The following is an 11,138-nucleotide window of genomic DNA, read 5'->3' on the forward strand; positions in this document are numbered from 1 at the left end:
GGTAGCGGTCGTATGCCAATTACCATGTTTCTCTTTTATTAGTGTAGATATATTTTTTAATATATATATTTTTAATAAACTAGGTCCTCTCAAGATTAAGTTTAGTTTTCTTTTATGCAGTGTTTTCAAAACCTGCCAGGTCACTGTTGTTTAACAGTGATTAAGTGAACACTTTAAATATTAAAGCTATTTTTTTAAAAAAATGAGCACTGAGGGTGATTGTTAACCATAGATTCCCTCCTTCCCTAGAGTTTAACATTCTGTAGGTATTGGGTAGGATCCTAGAATCTGTAAATATAATAATGAGACCAAGTGTGGAAAACACTATACACTAATCACCTCAGTTCTGAGGTGGTCTATTTTCTTTGGGACTTCTAATGGGGGAGGGGGATGGGGAAGAGAAAAGTAAAAGAAGAATACATATTCAAACATCTGTTGAGTCAGGCACACTGCTGGGCTCAGAAAATTCACAGATGAGCATGACACTGTTCCTGTTCTCTGATCTTTACTACTGAGGAGTAACAGGCCCCAGCAGTGAGACTAGGCCCTCCTCCTTTGTTTTTTTTGACCCATAATAAAAGTCTCTTCAGAATGAATCCCTTTTGAATGCAGTGGATTTTCTGTCTACTTATTGAAAATTTGGTCATCCTAGTTCTAAATAGTTTGTTTTATCTTGGGCGGTTTATTTTATTTAAATCTGTATTTATATAGTTATTAGTTCATAAACATCTTTTTAAAATATTTTTAATTGATTTTAGAGAAGAAAGGAGAGAGAGAGGAAACACTGATGAAGAAAGAGAAACATTACTTACTTGGTTGCCTCCTGCAGGCCCCCCTATTGGGGATGGAGCCTGAAACCCGGGCATGTGCCTGGACCAGGAATGGAACCGATGACCTCTCAGTGCATGGACCATTAGTTCAACCAACTGAGCTACACTGGCCAGGGCCATAAACATCTTTTTATGTGCTTTTTGTCACTTATAGTTCTTTTATGAATGGCCTGTTTAAGTAATTGTCTACTTTTTCGTCATTTTAAATTATTTTTAATTACCTGAGGAATACACGTATATGTCCCTCTTCATGAAAAAGTAGAGCATTATAGAGAAAGTTAAAGATATATTTTGTAATATATCTTCATTGAACATAAAACTTTTTAAAAGCATAAGTGCTATCATATTCAAGTTTTTGTTTTCTTTCAACTCAGCAATGTTTTGAGAGCTATATATGTTAATACAAACAGATCTAGTCCTTTTCCTTTTTAAGAATTTTTTTGAGGTTTTAGTTTCTTGGTTTTTTTTTTAATCCTTACCCAAGGATGTTTTTTATTGATTCTAGAGAGAGAGGAAGGGAGAGGAAGAGAGAGAGAAACATCTGTGTGAGAGAGAAACATTGATTGTTTGCCTCCCATATGCCCTGACGGGATCGAACCCATAACCTTTTAGTGTCCAGAACCATGCTCCAACTGACTGAACCACCTGTCCAGGGCTGTGTCTGACTTCTTTTATTTAGCACTAGAGGCCTGATGCACAAAAATTCGTGTAAGAGTAGGCCTTCCTTCCTCCAGCTGCCGGCACTGGCTTCCCTCTACCGGCTTCCCTTCGGCACCCGGGCCCTGGGCTTCCCTCCTCCAGCCGCGAGCAGGCACCTGGGATCCAGGCTGCTTCCCTCCTCTAGCCGCCCGCAGGCACCCAGGACCCAGGCTGGCTTCCCTCGGGCTGCCCACAGGCACCCAGGGCCAGGCTGGCTTCCCTCCGGCCCCAGCTTCGTCAGGAAGGACTTCCGGAATGACACCCAGAAGACACCCGGTCTAATTAGCATATTACCCTTTTATTATTGTAGATATTTTTAAGGTTCATTTGTGTTGCATTATGTATCAGTCCTTCATTGCTTTTTATGGTTGAATAGTAGTATTTCATTGTCCACTCATCTATTGATGGACATTTGAGTTGCTTCTACTTGTTAGCTATTATGAATAATGCTACAATGTCCAGGCCAGTGTGGTTAAGTGGTTAAAACATTGGCCCATGCACTGAAGGGTCATGGGTTCGATTCCCAGTCAAGGGCACTTACTTAGTTTGCAAGTTTGATCCCTGACCCCATTGGGGTGCATACCGAGCAATGTGTGTCTCTCACATTTTTTTTCCTCTCTCTGTCTCTCCCTTCCCTTTCTCTCCCTGTTTCTCTCTCGCCTGTCCTCCCTCCCTTCCACTCTGTAAAAAAAAAAAAAAATCAGTGGAAAAATTATCTTCAGGTGAGGATTAACCAAAAAAAAGCAATGCTACTATGAACATTTGTGTACACATTTTTTGTGTTTTTACTTGGGCATCTGCTTAGGAACGGAATTGCTGAGTGAAATGGTAACTATGTTTAGCTTTATTAAAAAAAAATTATTTTTATTTTTTATTGATTGGGGAAGGGAGGGGGTATGGAGGGAGGGAGGGAGAGAGAGAGAGAGAGAGAGAGAGAGACAGACAGACAGACATCGATTTGTTGTTCCACTTATTTATTTCTCAATTGGTTGCTTCTCGTATGAGAGAGAGAGAGAGACATCGATTTGTTGTTCCACTTATTTATTACTCAGTTGGTTGCTTCTCGTATGTGCCCTAACCTGGGATCAAACCTGTAACCTTGGCGTATCAGGCGGATGCTCTTACCAACTGAACTACCTGGCCAGGGCCTATTGTGTAGCTTTTTAAGAAACTGCCAAACTGTTTTTCAAAGAGACTATACCATCCTACAACCCAACTAACAATGTATAAGGGTTCCAATTATTCCACATCATTTTCAACACTTACCTGTCTTTTTTATTGTAGCCATCATAGGAATTTGATTTATATTTCCCTAATGAGTAAAGATATTAAGCATCTTTTAATGTGTTTATTGGCCATTTGTATGTCTTTTTTGGAGGAAAGAATAGTATTTAAGTCCTTTGTTCATTTTTATAAGACCAGTGCTTTAATCCTGAGCTATAGGGCCCACTCCTATGTTCATTTTTAAATTGGGTTTTCTGTATTGTTAAGTTATGAGTTCTTTATATATTTTGAATGCTAGACCCTTATCCAGATAAGTGATTTGCAAATATTTTCTCTCATTCTATGGGTTGTTCTTCTCTTTTAAATGCTGTATAGCAGGAGTGAGCAAATAGTAAATATTTTAGGCTTTGTGGGCCATATGGTCTCTATTGCAACTATTCTCCTTTATAGTTATAGTGCAAAAACAACCACAGACAATGTAAATGAATGAGGACGATGTGTTCCAATAAAACTTTGTATATGGACACTGAAATTTGAATTTCATAAATTTTCATTGTCATTTTTAGCTCATGGACCTTGCTGTATATATTTAATCTAACAGGTTTGTTTGTAGTAATGTTTGTTTTCTTATAGTGGTATTACTCTTGCTTGTCTTTGTTGAAATAAAATACCATTTTTATAGATACCATTATGAATATATAGAAAATCATCAGAAATTGAAATTAAGAATAATATCTAAGAAAGTTGATTATAATGACTAAGATATACTATTCTTTAGCCCATTTAAAAAATAACTTGTCAAACATGAATAGACTCCCCTCTTTAATTTAGAGCCTTTAGTTGTTTTTATTTTTATGTATGTAATACTTTTTGAATGCTTACTGCACTTATCTGTCTCATAGGGCGGAAAATAAACTTTTCTGCAGTGTTTTGGAAATTTTGTATTGGACCCTGAAACTTGTTTAAAATCATGAGAAACTTTCATTTAAACAAATTTCCTAAAAAAGTTTTTACTAAGGTAGACTTTCTGTTGTTGGCATACTATACAAGCATGTTTACTGGGATCAGTATTCTGTATATAAAGGAATATAGGATACTTGTAGTAATCATTTAAAGAAAAGAGATTTAACCCAGCCAGAGTGGCTCAGTGATTGAGCATTGAACCAGGAGGTCATGGTTTGATTCCCAGTCAGGGTACATGCTGGGGTTGCAGGCTCCGTCCCCGGTGAGGGGCATGCAGGAGGCAGCCGATTGATGATTCTCTCTCATAATTATGTTTCTATCTCTCTCTACCACACACACTAATAAAAGGGTAATGTGCTAATTAGACCGGACATCCTTCCGGACAAAGCAGGGGCCAAGGCAGAGGCAGTTAGGGGCGATCAGGCCAGCAGGGAAGGGCAGTTAGGGACGATCAGGTCGGCAGGGGAGTGGTTAGGGGCGATCAGGCAGGCAGGCAGGTGAGTGGTTAGGAGTCAGCGGTCCCGGATTGCGAGAGGGATGTCGGCCATCCCCTGACGGGTCCCGGATTGGAGAGGGTACAGGCTGGGCTGAGGGCCGCCCCCCACATGAATTTCGTGCACCGGGCCTCTAGTATATATATATCTAAACTAATAAAAGGGTAATGTACTAATTAGAGCAGACATCTTCCTGATGTCCATCCAGACAAAGCCCCAGGAGCTGCGAGGGCCTAGGGCCAGCGGCAGCACGGGAGAGGCGTGCTGTGGGGGAGGAGGCTGCGCCAACGCGTGGGAGCAGGAGTGGAGGCGGGGCCACCGTGGGAGTGGGAGCGGAGGAGGCGCCTCCCCAGGAGCAGAGGCGGGGCTGTGGGGCCAGGGTTGCGGGAGCAGAGGAGGCAGCACCTCCACCGGAGCAGAGGAGGCGGCGCTGCCGCGGGAGCGGAAGTGAAGGCAGGGCTGCGGGAGCGGAAGTGGGCCTAAGCAGTCAGTAGGACTTCCCCTGAGGGCTTCCGGACTGTGAGAAGGGGCAGGCCGGGCTGAGGGACCCCCCCCACAGTTCACGAATTTTCGTGCACCAGGCCTCTAGTACATATATATAAATAGAAGGTTCTAGCTGGTTTGGCTCAGTGGATAGAGCATTGGCCTGTGGACTGAAGGGTCCTGGGTTCAGTTCCTGTCATGGGCACATGCCTGGTTGCAGGCTCGATCCCAGTTGGGGGGCATGCAGGAGGCAGCCAACTGATGGTTCTCTCTCATCATTATGTTTCTATCTCTCTCTACCTTTCCCTTCCTCTCTGAAATCAATAAAAAAAATATTTTTAAAGAAGGTTTTATCCCCTTATAATTTAACAAATTTAGATTTTTGCTCTTAGTTTTTAAGAGTAAAATATGCATTGCAATGCTTTTTTTTTTTTTTTAAATAAGCATTTCAATAAATAAAATTGAATCTTTGAATTTGGGTATATGTTGAATATGTTTCAGTGTAAAATTGTATTGCAAATATTCAAGTGAAATTTAAGCAACCCTTTAACAGTAAGCAAAAAAGGATGATTGTTGATGTTTAATCTCTTCCCCTTTGACCTAATTTCTTTAGAGAAATGTTTTGTTTGTATGTTCTCAAGCCAGATTTTCTTGTCACACAGCCTGAATTAAATCAGAGGCTTCTCTGCCCTTTAATCCTTGCCCTGTTTACCATCACTAACAATTGTAAGCTGGTGCCTCATAAAATAGAGGCACTGACTTTTCCCTGTTGATGGGAAATGGTGATCATGTATTTGGGCTTGGGTTAATTGAAGGTACTTGGAATAGTTTGATATTTTCTTTAGGTAATCATTCTGTCTTCTGGTTTAAAATTTGCTGCTATAATTTATCCTGAATGAATTTTTAGTATATGTGCTGCCGAAGCGAGCACATATCCTGAATGAATTTTTAATTGGCCTGTGTTTAAGAAGGAACACCTAAGAATCAAATTGATTGGATTAATAATTACATTTATGTTTCAATTGTGGGATTGTCTATTGTATAAAATTTAGATTTTTTTCTGAAGATTTAGGTGTATTTGCCAGTGAAGTTTTTCTTGTAATCTGTGTTATAATATTTCCAAAGGAGAGAGATTATCATATTTTTAAAAATTATTTTAAAACTATGTTTAGTTTTATTAAAATTCACCTTAGTTATATTACACAAAAAATATATTACCTAGACCTACCAACATGTAACTAGTTTCTATGCATCTTTTGCTTTGAATCTGTGAATAGTCTGTATGGGTTTCTCTACTATCATGCTGCTTTCTGAGTTCCCTAGTTACCTTCAGTAAAGGTAGGCTTAGAAAAGGTTAAGAGTTTATGGCCATATGTCTATATTCTAAAGCTGTGTTTTAGCAAGAGAGAAAGGAAGAAGTCACTTTTGGTTTAACACAGGATATTATGTAGTTGATGTATTGCCATTAAGAAAGCATTTTTACCTTCACTTTTAATTGCCCTTGTGTTGTTTTCAAAAGCTGTATGATTATCTTTAAATGAAGTAAATATTGCTGAGGATATTGTTACTTTGTTAGTTTCTCAGTGGTTTTTAAGTCAGAGATATAGGAATCAGTGGAAGTATTAAAGATAAAAATAAGGAAGGTATGAAATAATTTTATCTTCTTACCAAGTTAGTTTTAGGCTTGAAGAACCTAAAAAATATACTTTTTTATATTTTGGGGAGATTAAAATAGATTTCTCTCTCTCAGCTTCTGTGTATGAAATTTTTAATAATAAAATATTAGGGAAATAGATTAATTTACTTGTATTTTACTTTTTTTTTTACAGTTCACATATTTCAATGAAATAAACAATATTTTAATATTCTTATGGTGGTTTTAAAAATTAACTTTAGTGTTTGGGAAGTTGAAAGGTCAATCAATCTTTTCTCTTAATGTGTTAGATTACAAAATGACAGAACCTAGTGGAAATGAAGAAAATGTAGTTGACTAAATTCATCTATCTTTATCACCTGTCTTAGATGTAAACTAGGCTATTTGTTTGTGGCTAGTGGAGTGAACTACAAGTCTACTTTTTGTCAAGTACATAGTTTTATTTTTCATTGAATCTTTGAGGTGAAATACTATTTGAGTTATTTCTTTTTCTCTGCTGACTCTTCTTTTACAGCATCCACCCGTTTTGTGAAGTGCGAAAAATGTCATCATTTTTTTGTTGTGCTATCTGAAGCAGACTCAAAGAAAAGCATAATTAAAGAACCAGAATCCGCAGCAGAAGCTGTAAAATTGGCATTCCAACAGAAACCACCTCCTCCCCCCAAGAAGGTATAAAGTCTTACAAGCATTTGATCTTGAAAGCATTTCATTGCTCCCCTCTCCTCAGTTTATAGTGTATCCTAATACTAGTACCTAAACACATATTCTAAGTTATTAATATGGACTATATTTGGCCAAATTGTTTTTGATATTTGATACTTGGAATTTAGGTATGGAGTTCGTTGCTTTTTTCCCCATGTCATGATTACTCTATTCAGTAGCAATGAAATGTAGTTGGATGATTATTAAAATAGTGTTAATACTAAATTAATCTAAAATGATAACCTTCAAATAGAGCAACTATGGATTTATTTTTGTTAGTTTGACCACCTAAATAATACCAGCCTGCAATTCCCCTCCCCCCATTAAATTAGTCTATGGTAAAATAACCTCAGGCTAACAGTGGAAGCGAATAATTTTTTTTATGGCACTCTCCTCGATAGCTGTGGCTTTTGTGTTATGGGCTCTTTCCAGGAGTCTCAGACAGATTGTGATTTGGCTGTGTGAAACACAACAGAGTGCACCACCAGCCCCATTGGGTGGGTACTTGATGTGCACCTTCTGCGAACAGGGAGCCCTGCTCCTGGCCTGTGTGCCCTGTGTTCTGGCCATGTTTCAGATGTTTGTACTCTTCGCTTATTTCTCATCCTCTGTCTTGGTGTAGCTTTCTTCAACTCTATTTTGATACCAATGCATTTGTCTCTTCATCTAAACTTGCTGTGGCAGATTTAATAATTCATGAGTGTAATTTGTGAAGAATGAAGATTTTTTTTTAAACCTAATGCATATGGTCAACAACTAAAGAATTTGTCATGTAAAAATAAATGATGTAATAGAAAATGTAGCTATTAAGCTTTATATTCTCCTCTGATTTATATACACTTTAGACATTCGAGTCAAAGTTCTAGAAAATAATTAGGCAATTTAACTTTTTTTCCAGAGTTAGTTAATATTAACAGTTAATTTCTATTTACTGAAAGCTGAAGGAATTTACCCCACGTCCCAAGCTGTTGGCAGTATCCAAGAATCAAATAGAACTTTAGTTTTTTCGAAGAATAAAGCTTTTATATTGCCATGTAGATAAATAAGTAGCTTTAAAGTTAATATCAGAAAAAGCTAAATGCTTGTATTAAAACGCATAGATACTGGTAGTATAATGGCTTTTGATTATATAGTGCCTATTTTTTAAAAGGATACCTTTATGTATTTTTAAAATATATTTTTATTGATTTCAAAGAGGAAGGGAAGGGGGGATAGAAACATCAATAATGAGAGAGAATCATTGATCAACTGCCTCCTGCATGCCCCCCACAGGGGATTGAGCTCACAACCCGGACATGTGCCCTGACCTGGTTCATAGGTCAACAGCTCAACCACTGAGCCACCGCAGCTGGGCAAGGATACTTTTATATATATTGTCTTTGTGAAGAATATTATTCCTATGATTGAGAAAGGTTTAGAAAGGATTAATTGTAATGTTTATATTAATGATAATAACTTTAGACTCTTGGTGGCATATGTAGGTATTCTAAGTGACTTTAATAATAACTTTTAAAAATTAGGATCAGTGCCATTGTTTATAGAATAGAAACTAGCGTAGCACTAGAAGAGGCCAGTGATACTTTGTTAGGCTAGAGAACAAATAAATTGTGTTTTTGTACATGTAGGGTTTGGGACCTTGAATCATTGCTACATAATGTATCGTGCCCTTGCATTGTGTTTTTGATGATGTGTCTTTGTTCAAACTTAAAACTGGAAGCAAATATGCTCACTATATAACTTTCTTTTAAATGTGTGTATTTTTATGATAGCTCACATTAAATTATTCATACCTGATTATTTTTCAGATTTATAACTACCTCGACAAGTATGTTGTTGGCCAGTCATTTGCTAAGAAGGTGCTTTCAGTTGCCGTGTACAATCATTACAAGAGAATATATAATAATATTCCAACTAATCTGAGGCAGCAAGCAGAGGTTGAGAAGCAGACATCATTAACACCTAGAGGTTAGTGTTTTGATAATTGACCAAAATAGAGATTACTATGCCTAGAAGTAATACTTATTGCAACTCCTTGTTTTTGTCTTAAAATGCTTTTAGTATAGTACAGCATTTTTCAAAGTACTGAAATGATTTTGGCATTAAAAAAAGTTAATAGATATTAATAGAAAATACCAGAGTGCATTTAACTGTATTGTTTAAAACTTTTTCTTTTAGTTATATGTGCATGGGTTCTTAGTCACAGAGTAAAATGTATTTCTTACCAAGGTTCTCAGTGAAAAATGTTTGAAAGTTACTGAGGTAGAGATTGAGATAACACCTTTGAATTATAGACCTCACCACAACTAGTTCCCCATGAACCTATCTTTGCAGTGCTCTTTTTGACTCTGAGTTCTCTTCTCTTTTGAGTTCAGGATACAGAATTTCATTTGCCTAAGTCATATACATATATATATAATTCTTAGAGAACGTATAGCATTCTTTTCTTTTTGGACCCCAACTACAGTGCACAAGGTTAGGGGCAAATTTGTAAGTGATTCAAAGTATAATTCCTATTAATGATTGATTCTACTATACCAATAAACTGTGTAATCTCAACATTCTGTGCACAATAATGTGTCATGTATATTTTTTATAGAATAGTTTATTGATTATGGGAAGGAAGGGAGAAAGAGAAACATTGATGTGAGAGCACAACATCTATTGACTGCCTCCTGCACGAACCCTATCCAGAATTGAGCCTGCAACCTCGGCATGTGCCCTTGACCAGGAATGGAACTGGCAACCTCCATGGTGCACAGGATGATGCTCAACCAACTGAGCCATACTGGCCAGGGCAATGTGTGTTATACTAATAGAATGACTTTATTTTTAAAAAAACTGAATAGAGTAAAATGTTAATATTTAAAATTTTGTTGTTGTTATGGGCCATGGAGTCCTGATTTCTTACTTAGGCCTACAGCTTGGGACCTTTCAGTCTGCAGGCCGACGCTCTATCCACTGAGCCAAACCGGTTTCGGCGAGTCCTGATTTCTTACTTAGGCCTACAGCTATCATTTTATATTCTTTTAGTCATCATTTTACAATTTGAGGGAGTTCTGCTAACTACTTACATTTATAAAACTACAATATCTTTTGATTACTTTCAGTAGCTACTAAATATAGAACTAGCTCAATGAAAACACTTGTTCACTTGTTGAACTTACTGCAAAATAGTTATGTGGTAGCATCAGTTACTCTATTTTTAGAAAGCATAAGTCATAATAACTAATGAAGATTTAAAACCTTCATTTTATACGGTCCAAATAGCACGGCCTAGTCATGAAGCAAAAGGATTTTTTCTGGTTTCTTCAGTCAACAAATCAATAATTAGCTGTTCTAGTTCTAGAAAAATAAATGGTTATGAAGTATTTATAGTATGAGGGGTTTAAACACTTATTGAAGACTTAAATTATTACTACTCTTTTCTTAAAATAGATACCAACTTTATATTTGACAAATGTGAACATTAGCAACTGGACAGCCATCATTAAGTATGCTTGGGTTGTTTTTTAATGTAGAAAGGATGCAGCATATAGATTCTTCATAATGTTTGAAAAGCTAAAGAAAGTTAATGAACATATTCTTTATTTGCAAGAGACAAGAAGTGGACTACTCCTTGTTTGTTCCCCTAAACAAATATATAATATTTTCATGTTGCCATTTTCATCCTCTTTCTTAGAGTTAGAAATAAGAAGACGAGAGGATGAGTACAGATTTACAAGTAAGTGACCTTTCCTCAGGTCCTCTGTAATCATTCTTCCCTTTGAGATTTACCTCAGTGAAGTATGTCAGCAATAGTAATGGGGGACATGTATTTGTTTGTGTATTACCAAGAAAGATGTTGTATATTATATAAACATGTTTATCATATATGGTATATATAACTTTGGAATAGTTTTTCATAACTAATTTGTGTAGTTTGTATATATTGGCTTATTTCAGATAGTTGATTTGATCTATTTTGTTGTATTTTGTAAAGCATAATGTAGAGAGATAAAAAGTATTATATATAGTTTTTCTCTATAAATGTAGACCTACATAATAACAGGAGTTGTATTTGTAAAAATCTATAGTGTGAAAAATATATAT

At 36.7% G+C, this 11,138-nt stretch overlaps 1 protein-coding gene and 1 pseudogene across 2 annotated transcripts in view; one reads left to right on the forward strand and one right to left on the reverse strand.

Moving 5' to 3' along the window:
• The window catches only part of LOC102258780, a 5,401-nt pseudogene extending 2,584 nt beyond the window's left edge, over positions 1–2,817 (reverse strand).
• Positions 1–11,138, forward strand: part of CLPX (caseinolytic mitochondrial matrix peptidase chaperone subunit) — a 43,226-nt gene that overhangs the window by 11,767 nt on the left and 20,321 nt on the right. Inside the window, exons 4-6 of one of the 2 annotated variants that reach the window (XM_005861051.2) lie at positions 6,862–7,016; positions 8,855–9,014; positions 10,729–10,770. In XM_005861051.2, coding sequence (XP_005861113.1) covers positions 6,862–7,016; positions 8,855–9,014; positions 10,729–10,770 — 357 coding nt within the window. The remainder of the gene's footprint in view (positions 1–6,861; positions 7,017–8,854; positions 9,015–10,728; positions 10,771–11,138) is intronic. The other variant, XM_014535444.1, reaches the window with a different exon arrangement.

This window comes from Myotis brandtii, unplaced genomic scaffold (genome assembly GCF_000412655.1).
Source record: "Myotis brandtii unplaced genomic scaffold, ASM41265v1 scaffold144, whole genome shotgun sequence".
NCBI classification, from domain to species: domain Eukaryota; kingdom Metazoa; phylum Chordata; class Mammalia; order Chiroptera; family Vespertilionidae; genus Myotis; species Myotis brandtii.